The 21830-nt window shown below is 39.7% G+C and overlaps 1 protein-coding gene across 7 annotated transcripts in view; it reads right to left on the reverse strand.

Moving 5' to 3' along the window:
* Window positions 1-155: 155 nt before the first annotated feature.
* The window catches only part of Hmgn3 (high mobility group nucleosomal binding domain 3), a 35330-nt gene continuing 13655 nt past the window's right edge, over window positions 156-21830 (reverse strand). The window contains exons 2-7 of one of the 7 annotated variants that reach the window (XM_013141881.2): window positions 16883-16933; window positions 5099-5128; window positions 2550-2600; window positions 1162-1275; window positions 943-1042; window positions 156-637 (exon numbers count right to left, since the gene is read on the reverse strand). In XM_013141881.2, the coding sequence (XP_012997335.1) occupies window positions 624-637; window positions 943-1042; window positions 1162-1275; window positions 2550-2600; window positions 5099-5128; window positions 16883-16933 (360 nt within the window). In that variant the 3' untranslated portion in view covers window positions 156-623. The other 6 variants (XM_063226931.1, XM_003477907.5, XM_013141879.2 and 3 more) reach the window with 6 other exon arrangements.

Below are 21830 nucleotides of genomic sequence, written 5' to 3' on the forward strand. Positions count from 1 at the left end.
AATTTTTCTACACTAGCATAGATTTTTACAAAAATAATAATGTTAAAGGCCAGAAAATTAAATAACTGTATGACAGACTGATGAAATTTTTCCCATCATCTGCAATACTAATATGAAACATTCTAAAATTTAATAAAGAGACTAAGAGACAGGTATTTTGCAGACAGGAAAACCTTTTATTTTAAACTACAAATAGTCAGCAGGTGGCCACAACTATCCATGTTTCATTAAAATCACATAAAACCTAGGTACAAAAGCACCACTGATTATTGCTCTAGAAAAAGTGCATGAAAAATTCAAATATGCACAGTAAAAACACCACATTATGCACAGGACTAAATTCTTAAAGCAGGTGCATGGACTGCTCAATCAGGTTTATACACAACTTCCAATATTAAGATGGTATTTATTTTACTTGATAATGATGAAAACTTCCCAACAGCATGACTATGAGAGAGTAAAATGTCCATCCTTATATATTTTGTATGCCAACTAGTAGAGTCCTAAAAAATTACCCTTTACAAAATACTTGGTAAAAATAGCTTTTAAAAGGTTTCCCAAGAGGTACATAAAATCACCCCCAACTTTTTGTGACAATTCATTCTCCCTTGTTATCTACAGATTCAGTTTTCTGTGCCTGTGAAAAATAAAAAGATATAGTTATTACTAAAACTACAATAATAATAATAATAAAAAGTCTACCCACCAGTGCACACACTTCTAATATGTGTTATTTGGTAGCTCTACTGCAAACCTACTTCAGCTCTGGGTGGAGAACAGACAAGGCAGGAATGTATTATGGTGACACTGCCGCATCTTTTGTTTTCTGCTTTTCAAACAACCACAGAAGCCTTACCTGAAACTCCCCACTGTTCATAATAAAAAGCACCACACTACTATCTCATTCTAGTCACTGCAAACATGCAGAATTTTCTACTGTACCCTTAACTCTCACTGTTTCAATCTGCCCCTTTACTGACAGGGTGCTGGGTGGGGTACTTCTGGAGGCTGAGACACTAACAGCTGAGCGAGAGATGTGGATCTGCAATAACATTACAGGCAATAAAAAGAGACATTATGAACGTGCTATCGCTGGCTCAAGGATCAAGCAATTTCTTTTAGGACACTGATTCAATCAGCGGGAGACAGTTGGGAAAGTACCTCTTCAGCTTTGGTTTCACCATTTTCGGACGGTGTAGTACCTTCCTTTCCAGCTTCCTGCTTTTCTTCCTTCTTCCCTTTAGCACCTCTGTTAATCTTTGTTCCAGGTTCTTTCTAACAGAGGTATTGAAGCACAGGAAAGAACATGTTAGACACCATCTCATGATGACTAAAATCATACCCTTCAAACACAAGGTGAACCACAGAAACAGCCACAATGGAGGCCTTCAAGGACAATGGGAATCCAATTTTGCTGCGTTCTAACTGAGTTACTCTAAGTGTCTGAAAATGTAGCATGGACAATGTCACCTGTCCTGTGGACCACATCTCCTGAAGTGAGAAGCAGTCTCTGTGGAGAGGGCGGCAGAGATAAGGGGAAACCGATGAGACACCTTGCCATGCAGACATGGCTTGCATGAGTCGAAGGCTGATATAGTGCTTGAAAATGAATGACTGGATGAAAACAAAGTTCCTAATTTTAAAAGCCACAGAAATGAGTTCCACTTTTGGAATCACTTATAACATTCGCAGTTTTAAACAGTTCACAACAGAGATGATGCTCTGGAGGGCAGAGTGCAGAAAAGTCATTTTGGGTACAATTCCCAATTATTATGTATTTCAGTATGCAAAACAGGTTTTTTGTAACGTATTTCAACGGTTTGACATGAGGATTGCATGAGAAAAGCAATCTGGATAGTGGCACAATGTAAGGATTAGTATTACTGCTGGTATTAATGGCTATATTGCTATCATTAACCATCAGACTGGCCCTCTACATGAGGTCCAAAGGCCCTTGCCACATCCTGTACTGGTGGCCATAGCACTGCGAGGGTCCAGCCCTAGTCCACCCAAGCTGGTACCAGCACCCCTGTGGACATGGGGGTTCTCATAGTAACTTGTTTCAGCTGTGCCTCACAGACCCAATGGAAAATACTCCTGCTAACTCATAAAAATGCCTTATGCTTTTTAAGAAAACCCAAAACAGTAGTAATGATTATTTATTTATTTATTTAGTTTTGAGGCAGGGTCTCGCTATGCAGTTCAGGCTGACCCTGGACACACTACGTAGCCCAGGCTGGCCTTGAACTCATGGCATTACTCTTGCCTTAGCCTCCTGAGTGCTGGGATTACAGGCATGTACCACCCACAACTGGTTGTGGTACTACTTTTTTTAACCCAAATGATTAAACATGGTCTTTTCTTGGATGAGTTTTGGGTATGGCATTATAATTTACTCATTGTTTATTTTTTAAAATTTCTTTTAGTATGGGGATCGAACTCATGCCCACACACTTGCAAGGGAGGTGCTTATGCCGCTGAGCTAAATCCCTGGCCCTATTCATTGTTTAAAAAGCAAACGATGGGAGGAGAAAGGGAGTATCTCTTACCTTAATAGCTGTTTTTCTTGGTTTAGGTTCAGGTTTTGGTGGAGCAGGTTTCTACAAAGATAATGTGAATTATACAAATACAGACAAGGACAATTATCAACACCAAGAGGAACATAAAAGGCAAAAGACAGCTCTATTCTGAGACTGTTTACTCAAAGCCCATCTCAGCCTATATTCAGCATCAGGCAGCAGATAAAGATGGCAGAATTTCATAATTCTCTTCATTCTGCATTTGCAGGTTAATGCCAGGTGCTACGGAAAAACTAACTTGTGATTCCCCGATCCAGAATACAGTAGCTCTGGGGACAGGTTTAAATTTCCATCACTGCTGTTTCTGTTCTTCCTTTTATTACAGTACAGCGGGAATGACTTAGGCCTCTCTGGTCAAAGCACTCCAATGATTTTTGGTTGCATTGGTCTTCTCAAAAGTCTAGAACTCACAGCACAATCACAAGCAAGGCACATCTGGTAATGAAGACTACTGTTTAGGAAGTAGCTAAAAACCACTTCTAAGTCCTTCCTTGTAACACACACATCTTAGACTCTTTAGGCAACCTTCTTTCTGTTTTCTTCCTCTCCAACACTAGCTGAAGATGAGAATCTTGCCCATCCAGACACTGGGCTCATTTATCTCTAGTGCTCTTTATTCAATTATAGTGACAAGTCAGGCATGGTGATGCACGCCTGAAATCTCAGCACTTGGGAGACTGAGGTAGGAGGATCACTGCAAGTTCCAGGCCAGTGAGTTTAAGGCCACTGAACTACATAGTGAGACACCGTCTAAAAACAACCACCACAAAAACCCCCTAAAAATGATTATAGTGACAACATGTCCACTGTTAGCTCTTAAAGTTTAAGATTTTACAGATATTATTGGCTAAAGAGCCCCTTAAGAAACTGTCTTTCTCTTGTCTCAAGTGGTCCTCCTCCCATTCCCGGGAGCCAAACCCTGTGGCTGTGGTCCTCCCTCCAGAACTTCAGACCTGGTCACCAGGTGACTGAGACCAGGTGGCACCTTGAAGATGTGGGAAACACAACCAGTTTAAACCATGGATTTTTGGTAAGTATTTTAAGGCAAACGTTTCTGTTAAGGCGCGAGGGGAAAAAAAAATGTACATCTCTTCCAATGTTAGAAAGTTGGTTTTTAAATAGAAAACACTGGTCAGAGTCTCCTCTTGTGGAGAAAAATGCATGGTTCTCCCCAGTGCCTCTAAAGGGTTCAGGTTCTTTTTGAATCTGGCCCTTTTCATACAGTGAAACCATAGACAGTTTAATTCTAGAGGATCCACTGTTAAAGATTACCTTTCAAATAAAAAAACTGAAGGAATGCTTTTTGTTAATCTTCTTGAATCCTAAATCTGTAGTTCATTTCCTAAATATGGCAGCTTTTATGGCTCTAAATTTTCATGATTTAAAAAATTTTATTTCTAGTTCTGCCATATTATAGTAATATACATGTGTTTTTCATTTACAGAAAATAAAATCTTTTTATATTACTTCCTGCGAGACAGACTTTACACCCTGACTCAGTAGTCAGTGTTTTGATGAAACCAAGAAAGGAGATTTTAATGGTCTATAATCCTGCTGCCTCAGAATGATCTCAGTGGAAAGGACCTATACTGCTGGTTTCTGGTGCTCGGGAAAAGTCTTAAATTTTGGTTTACCCATGACTTACAAGGGAAATTCCTTTAATTGGCTAGATACTACCAGTTCTAAGCCTTCATGGTGACCCTGACATTGTTTCCCTAAGAGACTCATGTAAGTAACACTGGCTCCACCCAACCCAACTTCGAATTTGAGAAAGGTCTTAATACTCACTTCTGAGTACCACACGTGGGCTAAAAATGGAATCCTCACTGTAATACCCAGTATGGGCAGCTGGGGTTGCATGAATTTTACCAAAATGTTTTTTTTACCAGTCATGCTGGTTTGCTCAGAAGAGCACAAGTACGAGCAAAGAGCACTGAAGGCAGGCAAGAGAGCGCTAGAGTGGGGTCTCAGCGGAGCCCTGGCCACACCTGTCCATCCCAGCTCTAATTCTAATTCTCTCCCTTGAACATCAGCCACAGGAGAAGATGCCAAGAGACAAAGGTAAAATGACTACTTTTTCAAAGACACTTTCAGTCTAAATTTAAGCTAAAGCATATGGATTCAGACAGCTTTCTGAACATTTGATAATGGAGTAAAACATTCTAACTTATAATGTATGGATAGAAAATCATAATCTGCCCACTGCAGCATATCACATACATGGTCTAAAGAGTCAGACTTTGCTTAATGGACCTTTTTTGCTTTGGATGTCCAGCAACAGCAAATGACAGCCTGGACCTCATGTTCTTGGCAGTGGGGCTGGCTGCTATTTTTCACTGACATATCTGATTCAAGTGACTTGCTTGGCAACATGGGTCGGATTTGCTAGAAGTTGTGACTCCAGAAAATTTTCAAAGGGAAAATGGACTCAAAGGAAATGCCAACTTAATCTTCCTTTTGCTGCTTCCCTCTGTAAGAAGGGAACATGCATGTGATGCAAAGGGGCTCAAGGCACTTACCGTGGACAACCTGGCAGATCGTCTCGTGGGCTACAAAAGGAATGGAGAGAAATGTTTTTGTAATTAAACCCAACTAAACTGATTTCTAAAATTAATTCTTATTATACCATAATGTACGACTCCCATCACCTTTTGGCAGCATAGTGAAACACATCCCAAGTTCCCTAGGCAAAGCGCCCCCCCTTCCCCGCTGCCTTTTTCAGGGCTAGGAATGGAACCCAGGATGACCTTGCTAAAAAGTTGCCTAGGTTGGCCTAGAATCTGTGATCCTTCTGCCTCACTGAGCTTTCTGAGGAGCTGGAATCACAGTGGGGGCACCACTGTACTCAGGTCAGCAAGTGTTTCTAAAGAGGCATAAATTGTTCAAATAAGTGGTCTCTACCAGTTAAGGGTGTGATGGGTAAGAAAAGGAAAGGAAGATGAATTCTGGCACTACACTAAACTGTAAGTTTCCTTTGTGACAAAATATTACAGTGGAAACACTGAGGTCATTTAAAAAATGGTCTCCGGTGTGATTCTTATAAAAAACTAGACTAACTTTTGTAAGTTAATAAAAGAAGAAACACACACATAGAAATCAAAAGAGTTTCTCAAGTTACTGCTACATTGGAATAGAATGACAAAAAAAAATCTTACATAGTTAATAAGACCTCTTTTTACCTATAACAATATAAACACTGACGTTTTAGGCACATGTTTAAAGATTTAACCAGAGTAAAAGGTTCATTAACCTTTTAATTTAAAAGTTTAGAAAACAGAGAAAGTACAGAGATTAGATATTAGTATTTTCTTCAACGATGGTACAAATTAATAGCAAAGGAGACTATAAAGAAAATACAGAAGAAGTGTCTTAGGCACTTTAGCAGAGGCATTTAAACTGATAGTCTACTACTTCCCACCCAGCAGGGGTTGGCCGCCCAAGGGACTCACATCCCAAACCAACAATTACTTTTCTTTACAGATGTTTCAGAAATAAATACCCTACACATTTGTTTGTTTTACTTACTGCTGTATTTCCAGTAGAATACTGTACTATCCAATATGTGGTACATGCTCAATAGTATTTGCTGAATACATGAATTCAAGCTTTTGTGTAATTCCTACTGCTATATGTAGACTGTGCCTCATTACAACAGCTTAAATGTTTGAAATGCTTTTCTTAAAAGGATCAGCAAAATTGGTTAGTGAGAACCTGTGACATGACTGTGAGGAATTGTGAAAATTCCTGAAATCATACTTAGATCATTTGGTCAAGCCAAATATTTCTATTTCCACAACTAGGAATTTTTTTATACCCTAAAAAAAAAAAAAAAAAAAAAAAAAAAAGAAAGAAACAGGCAGAGTAGATCAGGAGGTATGGTTCACCGAGATGCTCTGTATGGGAAATATAATTAACCTGAAAAAGTGTTTATGGACCAAAAATCAATATGAGAAAACAATGCTCTACATGACAGGGAACCAGAGTGTAATATGGGCAACTTGACCAGCATCTGCAGATAGGTTGGAAAGACAGGGTTTTGCAGGTAAAGGAATACAACCTGAGACTAAGACCAGGAGTGAGAAGGTTTAGAACCACTTAGGTAAATAGTAGGTGGCCCTCCAAATCTAAAAACTGAGGGAGTTGGTGGAACCCAAAATGCATAGTGCACCCTATAGGAGTGAAAGGGGAGGAACAGTCTAAAAAAGGCAGCAGATATTGTTAAGAATGTACCAGGATTTAAAATCCACATTACTCACACTACTCTGTTTAGATAGATTATATTCTGCTTCAGCTTGTCTACTTGCACTAGATTTGAGGGCACAGAAAGCTATACCCAAAATAGCAGGATATAGTAATCATCCTTAACTTCCAATTAACTTAATCTGAAGCCCTATATAACTTATACTGTTTTTACCATGAATGATCTTAGTTGAATCTGGTTTGTCAGATTGCTGTTTGGTATTGACAGATTTTATTCAAATCTGTTATGATTGATAGTATCAAGTCTGAGAGTGTAGGCAACTACACTGAAGATGACAAGATTCATTAGGAACCCATTCTGGTTTGATTATTACCTGCTTTGAAGTTTTACACTATCTACAATGTTCTGTTTTTATCAATATTGTTATGTACTGCTATATTCAATTATACTATGCCTGACAATATAGACAATTCTATTGAAGATAACAAGAGACAACACAGTAACCATTGTAGATCACCTTGTACTGTGGTTTTATATGACTTTTTCATTTCATGTTTTTACAGGAATATGTTTTGTTTTGTCTTGCTTCTCCCTCTAATACAGAAAGGACAGAAATACATGTAGAGACTCATGCATGCATAGAACTATACACAGTTTATGAGAACTGATCATATAATGCATGATGAATGAACAATTACTTTTAAGAAAAAAGAGACACTATAGTACCCAGTGCTGATCCTGTAGCATCATGATGTGAAATCTAGCAATACTGTTATTCTTTGTTCAGAGTGATTTTAGCCTGTTTTGTTTATCTTAACATACATGAAGGAATGAACAGCTATTTTGAAGAGAATGAGAGACACAATGACAGCCATTGGTGACTTCCCTGTTGTCTCACCTTGAAGACATAAAATACCTTCCTCATCTTGTTTAGATCAGTTCTATAGTATGTTGTTTCATGTGAATTCTCTGTATGTGAAGATACGGTCAACTATTTGTGTCGATGTCCGCTCCCGGCCGGCAGGAAGGACACACGACAAAGTCTGGTAGTGGACAACCTTTTCTTTTTATTCTTCTTCTCCGTACAGCCTGCCCTGGGTTCTCCCAGCTGAAGCCTCCTTTGGTCCGCTCTCCGCGGCTCCTTTTGGGCTTCTACTTCCGGGCTTCTATCTGGCTTCTACTTCCTCCCAGGGGTGGCACCGGTATATATACGGATACAGTGTCCAATCATGTTAAAGTAAGCAAGGCAAGCTGATTGGCTAACATCATCAGTTGCTAGGCAGACTATATTGTTGAGCGGGTTGTTTACGCGGTAAGCAGGAAACTAGCATATTCGATGGGAGGGGTAATCTACCTCAGGCCTCACTCTTTACTACAGGCCTCACGTCCGCCAAGTGAGGCGACCGGGCTCGGGGCTGCGGCTCCCAACATCTCCCCCTTTTTTATTTTTTATGAATGTGCGCATCGTAGCCCTTCCTGGACTGGGTGCAGAGGCTTATGCCCTATGCGTAGGCCCACCGTAGGTCCTTGGCTTAGACCCTGGTCGGCCGTCCCATGGTCTGCCAAGGCCCTGAGGCCCTCGTCCTTTTTCTAGGGCCAGGCACAAACTGGACGGAACCTGGATGCACACAAGCTTGCACTCATTTCCTCTCCGTAAAGAAATCCCCTCGGAGAGAAATTTAGACCTGGGCAGCATCTAACAGTCCAGCGGCTTACGTGCAGGATGGGGTAGGGCCTGGCTTAGGTCGAGTCGTGCTGGGGAGGCACGCTCTTACCCGTCATTGACTCATCTACCCTGCTGTGTATTGTCACCTTATGGAGGAGAATGAAGGATGCCCGCCATATCTAGACTCGGTCGTGGGCCAATCGAGCAAGCCATGCATATGCCTGAGGATCTTTTTGTCCATTTCGGGCTACCGCTATTTCTATTCATCTTGTTGGTTGGTCTGTGATGGATCTCCAGTAGGGCAGGTCTGATCTTCAGTCGAGGGCTTTGTTGCCCGTGTCAGTCTCTCCGGTATCCACAGTGGTTCTCGTCCCAGTTCCTGTGGGAAAACACAAACCGCGCCTCGGTTCCAGCTGATTACCGGATCCGGGCCCATCCATTGTCCTGTCAGGACATCTTTCCACTTCACCCACCCTTTATGGTTGGGGGAAGGGTTGCAGTGCTCCACAGCTGGGGAGCGATTATCATTATTTAAATTTAAAAAATTGTGTGTGAATAGTGCCATGGATAATCGTGCCTTTGGGGCCAGGCCTTGGCCTACTCCCCCTTTTTGTTTTTGTAAAATTTCTTTGAGGCTTCTATGAGCCCTCTCAATGATTCCTTGACCTTGGGGATTGTATGGGATACCATGTTTTAATTGAACCTCCATCATTTTGCAGAACTCATTGAAAGCTTTGCCTATATAGGCTGGTCCATTATCAGTTTTTAATATTTTTGGTTTGCCCCATGCGGCCCAAGCCGCCAGGCAATGATTGATCACATTAGACACTTTTTCACCTGTTTCTGCTGTTGCAAATATGACGCGAGAACAGGTGTCTGTGGAAACATGAACATATTTAAGAGTCCCAAACTCCTGTATATGTGTGATGTCCATCTGCCAAACATCACCAGGGATCAAACCTCGAGGGTTTACTCCCCCTTTTTGTTTTTTATTTTTTATTTTTATCTTTTTCGTTTTTTTTTTTTTTTTTTTTTATTTTATTTTTTTTTTTTTTTTTTTTTTTTTTTAGTGGTACCAGGGATCGAACTAACAACTGCACACTTGCAAGGCAGGCGCTTAAGCCGCTGAGCTAAATCCCCAGCCCCTTTTTTCCTCGACCGGCGTTTTTCTCAGCCTGCTCGGCAGAGTAGCCGCCCATGAAAATACCGTCTGCCCAGCGGCGCGACGTCATAAGACTGCGGTCGCGACAGAGTGAAACGGGGCGTCACTTCCTGTGCCGGCTGAGGGAAGGGAGGGTTTCCTGTGGCGGCCTCTCGGCGGGGAGCCGCTTTTAGAAAAGAGCTCCAGGGCGGAGCGGATGGCTCTCTATCTCCTCCCCGCCAGAGAGCGCCGGGGAACCGAGTCTGACCATCAGCGCGCCGACCCTCTCCCACAAGCATTCTCTTGTTCCACCCCCGGTCTCCCCGATTGGCGTTTCTCTCAGCCTGCTCTGCAGAGGACTCTGCATACCAGGCTCGCCAATCCAGGTAACTGCCCGAGGGCAGACACGCCCCCGCCAGCTGAATCCAGTCCGCGGGGGTGAGGGGCCCAGAAGACAGATTCTCCAGCATGGCAATGGTGTAAGGCGCAGTCGGCCCAAAGGTTGTAACTGCATTTTTAAGTTCTCTAATCTGCTTTATCTCAAAAGGCTCCCATACATTGCGTCCCTGGCCCATAGCTACTTGTACAGGAAATATCTCGTAGGGGCCACTATCTATCCCAGGTGGATGTACCTCATGAGACAAGCGTCCCCCCTGCCAAAGCCGCCTGTAAAAATACCGACCTGCCGGCGGCGGAGCATAAGACAGCGGCCGTGATTGGGCGGAAAATGGGGGCCCGTGCATCACTTCCTGTTCTGGCGAAGAGGAAGGGAGCTCCCGGGCGGCCGCCCCGCGGCGAGGGATCGCCTCCGGAAACGGCCCCCAAGGTGGGGCGGAAGGCTTCGCCTCCCTCTCGCGCCGGGGCGCACTCAGGAGCTCTCTACTCTTCCGCAGACCCGACTCCTTATGGAGCGACTTAGGCTCCTGACAGCTAGTCTCTTTGGCCTCCCTGCCATTCAACTTTCCCTCGTCCTCGGAGTCAGACGACTCCGAGGCTAGAGCCCCGTCCTCCTCCTTAGCATCCTTGTTCCCCTTGACAGACACCTCTCGGGAGCTCCCTGACTGGGCCTGCTCAGATACCCTGCATACTTTTGTAAGCTCTTGAGAGCTTTCTCCACAACCACCCTCGCTCTTAGTGCCGCTACCTAGCATGTTTCCCATTTTTTAATATGTTACTCACCGCGTGAGGCCCAAGGAATCCGCCACTTACGCGTGAGCCTGAGGGGAGTCTAAAAGCCCTGTAGGTGCGCGCCACCCAGAGCCCAGGCTTATCCCCAACTCACCTGTCTCGCAGCTCTGTACTGGAGCGTTGTCCACTGTCACGTCTCGGGGGTGATCAGTCCCCGGGCGGGCCTCCAAATGTCGATGTCCGCTCCCGGCCGGCAGGAAGGACACACGACAAAGTCTGGTAGTGGACAACCTTTTCTTTTTATTCTTCTTCTCCGTACAGCCTGCCCTGGGTTCTCCCAGCTGAAGCCTCCTTTGGTCCGCTCTCCGCGGCTCCTTTTGGGCTTCTACTTCCGGGCTTCTATCTGGCTTCTACTTCCTCCCAGGGGTGGCACCGGTATATATACGGATACAGTGTCCAATCATGTTAAAGTAAGCAAGGCAAGCTGATTGGCTAACATCATCAGTTGCTAGGCAGACTATATTGTTGAGCGGGTTGTTTACGCGGTAAGCAGGAAACTAGCATATTCGATGGGAGGGGTAATCTACCTCAGGCCTCACTCTTTACTACAGGCCTCACGTCCGCCAAGTGAGGCGACCGGGCTCGGGGCTGCGGCTCCCAACATATTTGGAACAAAACAGACAATACAATAGATAGTGAAGATCTCTGATGGTCTTGCCTTGAAATTTATGTCTCTTACATTGCTTTCTTATGTTCTGTTTTGTTATGTTCTATTGTGTTCAATTTTACCCTCTGTAAAATAAAAAAAATTTTTTTTTTTCTGAAAACAGAGAAGCTAAACTCATGTCTTTAAATTACAGAAGGAAATAATGCCTTCAGGAATAATTTTAACTTTGAGATCTCAAGCTAAGCTCACAGCTGGACTTACGGCTGGCCAGCATAATGTGCTGAGAACAGGAAACTGTGTGAGTTAAGTGGTTGACTGGGACACCTTTGCCCAGAGCAGGAGGGCATATGGTCATTTAGCATGCAGCTTGATTTAAGCCCTGTGGAACTGTAGAGGAAGAGGGCAGGCATTAGATTCTCCACAGCAAATACTACAGCCCTGCTATGAGAAGCATGATGCACCCATGAACCCTAGCAATTCAAATTTTAGAATGTTTTTCTCATTCTAGATGTAATACATCACACTAATTGCATGTAACTGAAGAAAAGGCAACATGATCACTCAAACCACATAAGTGGGAATTTTGTGCTTTTTCAATATGTGTTGAATGTGGAAGAGCAAATGTGACCCATCAATTACCAAGCAGAGCTCAGCTTCGAAGCTTCTGTGTAGCCTTCACAACCTCAAACATGTTTCATAAGAGCAGCAGGCAGGAACAGTACCCTCCGAAAGGAAAAGTGGCAGCCTGGGTTATATACGTGCACCAACTCCCTGGCAATGTAAACATTATGTACCATAAAATGTACTAATAAAATACAGAGAAGTGAAGGACCCTCATCTGACTGCCTCCCACTCAGTGGTCATTAGGTATGAACCCAGCAGGCTCTATCTCCCTGTTTATCACCTCTGACTCCTATTTGCATCCCCTACTGCATGAGGTGTGAAAAGTCCCCCAGTGGCAACACTCTTGCTCCTGTCCTCTCCTTCCTGTGACAACACCTAAACACATGAATAGGCTGAGTAACATCAGCAAGGTCTTTGGAGTCCCAAACTTCCATTCAAAGTCCCAGACATTCCAGTCAAAGCACTGCTAGGCAGGGCCTAAAAGCTGTTTGAGCCAAAGGACTTAATTCAGATTGGTATAAGAAGTCCTGTATTGATTTCATTCTTTTGTTTTGATTGGTTTTATTCTGTTTTGTTTGATTTTATTACGTCTGATAGTACGGGCAGCTATTTTGAAGAAAACAAGACACATTATGGTAGCCATAGTTGGTTTCCTATTATCTTGTTTTGAAATCCTGCATCACTTTCATTGTTCTGATTAGCTTTATTCTGTTTTGTTTGGTTTTATTCTTTTTAAAATAATATCTCTATATATATCAACTTAGTACTGAATTCTAAAACAAAAAGCATAGGAAATTAATATAAAAACAAAGTTTATCTTTGCCTCTATAAGCTGTCTAAATAAGTCCTCAAAAAGCAAATCTTTCACTGTAAAATCATTTTATGACTTCCTATATTAAAATTACTACTTTTGTTTCTATGCCATAAAAAGACTTTTCCTAACATTTCCTTTCCAGTAACCACCACAGAGATTTGCTTTTCATGCAAACAGTGAAGACCTTGACTAACCTTTCACTCAGTCAGTAGTACTGATTATGTATGCAAGTGTGGACCCTTCCTGGAAAGATCCATCAGCTTCCACAGCCTTAAAATCTATAAATATAGGACATTTATTGGATATGAAATAGGCTATACGTTATTTTCCCTCTTTGAACCACTAGGATTTAAAGTAATCATTTAAAACTCAGGTTGATTGAGTAAGACTAAGGGAGAAGATTAATTAAAAAAAAATTCCTTTAAATGTGAAATTTCAGGAAACTGCTCAAAACAATCACTCTCAAGGGGAGAAGGAAGTGACAAGTCACCATTAGAGGGACAGATAACAAGTTAGGGTTTGTCATTGTGGTTTATAGGAGGTGGATACATTAGAATTGTCCAATAAGCATTTACTGATTAACTCATCATCCCCTGTATTGGAGGAAATTCCATTGAAGGCTATGCTGAAAGACATGGCATTTCTCATTTTAAGGTCCAAGTTGCAGAAGCGGCATGCAAGTCTAATCCCACAGGGACAAGGTTCAAGGGACAGGTAGATTCAAATAGAATCACAGGACTCTGTTGAATGTTGCTTCAGACATATGGACCATTCTGCTGGAGTCTGGAAGTACTCTTATTTTTACAAGATGTTCTTTTGCTTCTGAGCCTGACCATGTAGTTACAAGCAAAACCGAAAAGTCAAGTTGCTTTTAAAAGTAAGAAGTAGCAATGTCTTTTCTAACCTAGGAAGCAGAGAAAGATACATACTACAGCACTGGCTGGACAACAGAGAAGACTAAGAAATGTAAACCAGATTCCCAGATTTTTCTGACTGCCACAAAAGGCACATTCAGGCTGAGGACTGTAGCTCAGGAGATTCCGGTATCTTTCCTAGTTCTGATACTTACAAGTTGCAACAGTTGAGAAAATCAAGTGTTTCTCCTAGGATCTAACTTGCTCTAGTTAAAACAGGGACAACATTTGCCTTTCTCTATCAAAAACAACACTTCTCTGACACTATTCCTTTTCCTTGCTTTATTTTTCTATGTAACATATATCTATTTTATTTTATTTTATTCTTACCCTTACCTACTAAATTGAGAGCTTTGCTTCTTTTGCTCACTGTGAGATTCACAGGGCCTAGAATAGTACTTGGTGCATTATAGACACTCAAGCTTTTGGTAAGAAACAAATTTGGGGTTTGGGGTATAGCTCAGTACTAGAGTATAAGGCTCTGGGTTCAATTCCTAGCACTACAAGAAAAAGAAGAAAAATGCATGAATCTTAGAATTATTGTTTGGATCAGACAAAACAATGGATGTGAAAAGGCTTTGTAAACTATTGAGAGTAATGATTGTAATATATTGTTTTGTTCATTTATTGTTCAAGTCTCCTGAAGTACTGTACTCTCTCAATGCCCTTCAAATACTATAGCAGTGGTGAAGAATTTTCAAAAAAGTCCCCCTTTAAAACTGCAATCTGTTTACCATGGTCAAGGGCATGCAAATTCAATGACACAACTGGCAAATTCAGTCTGAATTAAATTTCTTTCTTTTCTTTTTTTTTTTTTTTATCAGTACCGGGGATCGAACTCACAACTGCCTGCTTCCAAGTCAGGTGCTTATGCCACTGAGCTAAATCCTCAGCCCTGTGAATTAAATTTCAATTCAATGAAACTCAATTAATCAATGTACTAACAGTCTTTATAAGTTGCCAGCTGACTTCTCACTCTTCAAACAACTGAAGACTTATGAATGTTAATCCAGCCTTGGTTTAAATGACATGTGGAGTTTTGTCTAGAAAACACTTTTGCCAATAATATAATAATACATAAAAGATATATAAACAATATAAAATATAATAAAACAAGCAGTAATAAAAATCTTAAATTGTACACATAAGATAGCTAAAGAATCAAAAGCATATCTTTTATATATATTCTAGTCATCTTGATTTGCTTTTAGCATACAGAGACTGGGAAGATTTTCTGTTATCAAATACCTATTGTGAGGGCCAGGGGTTTAGCTCAGTGGTACAAGCACCTGCCTGGCAAGTGCAAGGTTGTGAGTTTGATCACCAGTACCAAAAAAACCAAGCCAAAACAAACCAAACCAAAACAAAGTATCTACTGTATGCAATACCCTCTAGGTTGCCCAACTGATGGATCAATTTAAATATTAGTCATCAAGGGGAAACCCAAATCCAAAAACATTTAAGGTTAGTTCCATTTAGGCAACTGTCCCGAAAACTGTATCTTGTTATTTTCCAAAGAAATTCAAGCATGTATCATTTTGGGGTTGGTTCTTAATTTTTATTTGTTTCTATCATTTGTTTGGTGGCCTGACTTTGGATTACAATCTTCACAATTATCCCAAACCCTGTTAGACAATGAATACTAGGTAAATAAATGGTAGGAACAAGTTTTATTTGTTTTGCTTTTAAATTATTTCCTTTCAGTTCCTATTAAAGATTTTCCATTTGTCAGAAAGAATTTCCTTGTACAAATCTTGTGTAGCGATTTTGGTATCCTGACAAATTGCTCTGAATTATTAACTACAATATGAATCACCCAGTCAGACAATCTGACTAACCGGATATTGTTTTTTGGTTTTGGACTCTTACATGATCCTTTTAGTTATAGTTCAAGGGTATGAGCCGCTTTTCCATGCATGTAAAGCTCTGTGGAGAAGGGGCATGGTCTTTGTCATTCCAGATACATCTCATTTTCTGCTTTTTAACACTATCTCCTTTTAGATCTTTAGAGTATCTCTTCCAAGTTCTAAGACTTGTGAAGGTTTCTGCATTTCAATGTTAGCATCTTTAAATCATTTTATAGTTATCCCAAAACCCTAAGCATTTTCCTAGTTAACAAGAAAACCTCAATATTTTGATATATTGTGTAATCTTTCCATAGTTTTTGATTTTAGAGATGAATTCTTTTCGCTGAATATTTGGAATCTAAGAAACAACTTACAATTCACTCACTGGAGCAGAAAATTTATGAAATTAGCATTTCGTTTTCCTTTTATGAAAGGTAGACTTTGTTTCCCTTGATATATTTACTTATTATGTTGTTTTTTGCTCAGAAGGAATTCCCAGTATCTAGTCTGACAGACCAACAGGTAGAAATACAAACAACACAGTAACTGGAAAACAGTTTGTCAGTATACCTGAATGATACACAGCCAGCCAAAGTGAGTGTATACCACACATCTCTCTCTGGTTTAGGGGGTCTCAGACATTTTGTTTTTGTACCAAAAAAAACAAAACCAAAACAAAACAAAGTATCTACTGTATGCAATGGATGAATGAAAGAATCCATTTGGATGTAGATAATTGTAACCGTATAAAATATTTCCACTTAAAGAATTAGAAAATACTGCACAATGGTAACCATTTTAGATCACCTGATATTCTACTTTTACATCATGTACTATGCCCATCCTTTTGTTCTAACCTGTTCTAACTCTGTTTTGTTTAGCCACTTTAGGTTTTATTCTCTCCAAAAAAATAATAAGAATTGTGGGAGTAAAAAAACCCAAAAAGTGTAATTATTATTAAAAAGAGAGGAAAGAAAGGGGGTCTCAGGGATATAACTGCATGCATGTTTGAGCGTGTAGGATGGAAATCCATATTACTGAACTTTTGTTGGATCATTGATCGGCACTGTCTGCAATCTCATTGTATGAATGTTCACTTTATATGCTTTAATTTTATAATTTGGACAACTGTTTCAAAGATGACAATATGTAACCTATTAACTAGTGATATCTTACTGTATTTTTTTCTTGAAATTCTGTATTATTTGTATCCTTTTACTGCTTTGTTTTTATTTTATTTCCTTTTTTTCTCTTTAAATAAAAAAAAGAATTAGAAAATATTAAAGAGTAAATATACTTACTTCCTGTTTAGTTACTTTGGATCCTTCTTTGCCCTCTGTATTCTCTGAAGACTAGAAGGAAAATATTTCAGTGAATTGCATTTAAATTGGAAACCATATACTAGAAAATTAAAACACATAAAACTATTTTGATAGTTGATAGTTGGACCAAATATAATCAACAGAAGTTTTGTAGGTAAAAATGTTTGTGAAATGGTCCCCCAGCATTTAGCTACATAACTGCTTTACTTTTAAAATACAAATGGCGAAAGAACACAGTTGAGTCCTTTTTCTCAATACATGCACCCTCAGCAATTTACACTGGTCTCAGATGAGTCCACTACAGTTAAAAAACAAGATTCAGCAGTCAGAGGCAGGGATGCCTGGGATCCACCCACTTGTTTCTTTCTAGCCACTCTCTTCCTTCAAGATAGGAGTAGGATGCTGGTAAAGATGAGGTCAACCACAAAAGCCTGTTTTCATTCCACATTTGTCTTGCTTCAAACTCCAGCCCATTTCTTAATATAACATTACAAATTCATAAAGGATTGTTACTTTTCCATCACCTCCAGCATTTCTATGTTCCTAGCCTTACAGTGACAGGCAGGGGCCTTGCCACTCCCCACTGGTTTGTTTCCAGATTCTGGTGATCCATTCCCTGGGGCCACACCTGCCAGGTCCTGTGAGAGCTCAAGCCTGACAAAGGCTGCACACAACTATCCTGAAAATACAATTCATATTCTCCTAATATAAAATGTAGTTTAGGTTCGTAAAACATTTCATGTATGCCAATATGTTTCTATTGGTTAAAAATTAGTAAGTTTAAAACAATTCAGCTAATTAGAAAATTATTTAACAGTTTACAATCACATGAGGCAATACACTAAATACTTTCTATAGCACAAATATGTCACTGATATGAATAGAGCTCCCAATAGAAAAATTCAAATAACAAACTGATACTTGATACATCTGGCTTACCAAAATAACACAGCTATGCAGTGATGCCTCATCTGATAAACAAAATTTACAAGATCATAAAACTCCTTGCTTGGTGGGGCTGGTGAAACTATAAATTGATATAATCTTCTCTAGAACACTTTCACCACAGGAATAAGACACACAGGGTTAATCAGATGATGATTCAGTAATTCTATTTTTTGAAACTAGGACAAAAAATTCTTTGTAAAAATACAATTTCATTTGTACTATTTTTAATAAGGAATAACTAGAAATAATATAAATAGTCAACAAATAGAGAAATATTTAAACTATGTATTTGCATGGACATTAAAAATAGAATAGGTACACAGTCTACATAAAATAAGGCAAAATTAAAAAACAGTAAAACAGCAAGCAAAACACAAATCTTAAGTATATGTAACATTCTGGGGAAAAACAACAAAAAAAAACTTTTCAAACCAAAGGACACACAGAACCTTCTTTACTCCCCAGAACTGTATCTGTTACCCACAGTTTGACATTTCCCATTCTCCAAAACCTCTCCTGTTTATGAAGTTTTCTCCTGTTTCCCTAAACAACCCCTTTCTCTTCCACCATGGAACCTTCTCTAACTTGAAAGAAAACAGCTTTCTTTTCACAGAAAGCAACTGCAAAGTTTGCTTTCCAGACTTTGTGCTCCGTCTTATTACAGTTAGCAAAATCTCAGCACTTCTGAGCATATTAACATAATTCTGACATGGGCTGTTGGCTTTGCTTACATTCATGGTTACAAACTCAATACTTCTGGCCATCCAACATACCTTTTTTTTTTTTTTTTTAAATACCTTCTGATTTTGTAGAGGTGCTAAGCTCTATCTATAATTGTAAAGTCCTTCAGCAGATTTCAGTCCACGGTACCCTCTACTTAGAATTGATACACCACTAAGCAAGCAGCACCTAGTTATCATCTGATTAACTGATGGTAATAACATTATTTTCAGTCTTTCAAGGCAGTGGATCAGACACAGGCAATATAACCAACAGACCAATCTCTCAATAATGATCTAATAATATCTGTGTTAGATGTAAATTATTCAAAAGAATAAACCTGAAAGACACTGCAACAAAAACAAAAACAAAAGGTATAATGAAAATGCTAATGCTTTCAGATGGATATGAAACACTAGATATGAAGAAGTAAAACTCAAGACAAAGCAGTTTTTCTGGTACTCCCTTTGCAAGGGCTATTAACAAGTAGGTACATATTTACAGTCAGGCACAACCAGTATTTACACTGAAGTAAGTGTGGTACTGCAATATGAATTCAGGATGTGGGCTCAAGATACCCGCCTAAATCTCTAAAACAGAGGGTCTGTGACTTGATCACAGAGGGTCAATTTCTTCATGTGTGAGTGACAGGTGATAATGACAGCTAACTCAAAGGGCCATGGTTATGATCAAGTGAGAGGTTGGAGAAAGCATTTTATCATCTGTGAACTGTTATACAAGATGTTATGCAACATAAAGACACAAGATCTCAAGGTGTCTTCTGAATTACAAAATAAAAATTATATTTAATAGAGCTTTAATGCTGAGCATTGTCATGATTTCGTCAGTGGCCCCCAGGTCTCATGCGATTACATTATGCATCTGTGATTGGTTCATTGTATAGTACTTGGATTGATGATGTCAGTGCTATATCCACATAGGGATGGAGCCAGGATGTGATGTAATGGCAGGAAGAAGGCGTATCTTGCTTTCTCCTGACGGTTTCTGCTTGCTATTTACAGTCGCCATGAACTGCAGCCCTGCCATGCCACCCTTGGAGCCAACTGAGTATGGACTGAAACCTCCAAAAACAGTAAGAAATAAACCTTTCTTTTCCCATCTTGGTGCATCATGTATTTTGTCTCAGTGACGAGTAAAAAAGAAACTAAGACAAGCGTATTTCTTTACATACAGGTTCTTGGGAAACTGCTCATCTGTTTTTCTTACATGAGAGGAACAGGTATACTGTTTTGGAAAGGCCTACCATTAAAGCTGTCTTATCCTTCTCCACCATAAATACTTAACTGTGAGGTCAGAGAGAGGGAGCAGGACTGCATGATGTGAAACAGAAATAATGCCTTTGGCCCAAAAGGCTGTAAGATAGATCATGAACACTTGGTGACTGGACTAGGGCAGAACTGGTCTCAAGGACCTGAATTTCAGCATGAGAGGATTATTTAAAATGAATATGGCTGATCCACAGCAGTCTCAAAAGGGCAGCCAGCTTTTGATTAGCAACAAGCCAGAAATCTTTCTCAGTGAATGAAGTCACACTCCACAGGATAAGTTGAGAGGTATCACATTAAGTATGCCATTGGTTACTATTCTGGGGGCTCAAGAGTCCCAGAGGGATTTGGTGAATCCCAGATAGAAGCTTATAAATTTGTTCTAGGTCCTAAGAGTTCTAAAATAACTGTCTAGTAGACTCCACTGTCTTGCACTAAACAGAAGAGCTTTTCTTCCACAGAAGAAATAGGGTCTGTCTGAAAGCCATGTAGCCTAAGTGTCTCTGTTCACCGTTAGAATAGAGGCGTATAGCTTGTTAGGATGTACAGGTGTTGTGGAGCGTTGCTCCAACAGAGAAGTCTTTCCTCACCTTGGCCAGAGCTGAGGCTGACATGGTCATGATCCTTCATTTGTTTTCTCAAAAAAGTGAATTAAGCTTTTTGTTAGTTTCTTTTTTCTTGTGAGAGGATACTCTTGTTTGCTCTCTCACCCATACCGGTCCTAATAAGCTTTGTTTTCTGACACCTGTATCATTTCACACGCTATGAAAATAAATTTGGGAAATGGGGAATCCTTACTCAATCAGATTTAAAAATAAAAGAATAAACAATACAGATGTAGCTAATGCTTATATAGCAGAACGATACTCAAAAAAGCCACCTGAAAATCCAAGGACATAGAAGCATGAAAAATAAAAGTATGTCAAAAATATATACTAAGTAAAATCCAATTAAGAACAAAATGAAACAAAACAACTCCCAAATATCCATCATCAGGACGATAGTTAAATACATTGTGGCAGATGACAAAACAGTATGTGGCAGTAAGAACAAATGGACCATGGCTATAACATCAGCTTGGAGAAAACTCACAAACAATGCTGGACCAAAAAGAAAGACCTAGTTATTCTAAATAAAGTTTAAAGATGCATGCAAGTGACAAATGTATGATAAAGCAAAGAAGTAGTAAATGTAAAATCAGCACAGGTTACCTTTGGATGAGGAGAGGGAGGGTGATTTGACTGGCAGAAGTCTTGAGCTGGATGGTAACTATATTGATTTGTTGTTCTCATTCAAATCATATATATATGTATATATATAAACTATGTAGATACTATGCATATAAATGCTATATAAATGATATAAAATGTCCTTGATTTATAAAAATATAAGAGAAACAAAATAGGCATTATAAAAGCCAGTAGTCCATTTTTAAAATTAAAATTGTGGAAAAAGCAGTTCATTGAAATAAAAACTCAAAGGCATAAACTCTAGGAAAGGAACAGGAGAAGAAATCACACTGTCAGACCTCTAAGGAATTAACCCAGAATACAACAGACAGCAAACAAGAGAGAACAATGTACAAAAGGCTAGAACACATATGGTTCATTGAGGAGTCTCATACCTAACAGACTTTTAGCAGAGAACAGTGGCTATCAGTAGAAAAGCAAACCAGAATGCCTGAGAATTTCCCCCAACTGAATTCCTAAGTTCCATATTAGAAGTTCACATCAAGGAATAAATAAATAATCAAATAAATAAGGCACTATAAGCAGGATGAGTTAAGGAAACTCTATACCTAGGTATCACTCAAACGTCATGTCAAAATAAAATAATTTCTGAATACTATTTTTAAGAGATTTCATTACCTTTCTTTCAGCAAGAATCTGTCACTAAAGGTTCAAGTGTAGCCAAAACAAACATAAATCTAAATGGAAGGTAAGTGTATAAGAAATGCACAAACTGATTTAATA

Source organism: Cavia porcellus, unplaced genomic scaffold (genome assembly GCF_034190915.1).
Source record: "Cavia porcellus strain 051 isolate PalLab524CR breed Dunkin Hartley unplaced genomic scaffold, mCavPor4.1 scaffold_16, whole genome shotgun sequence".
Classification (NCBI taxonomy): Eukaryota; Metazoa; Chordata; class Mammalia; order Rodentia; family Caviidae; genus Cavia; species Cavia porcellus.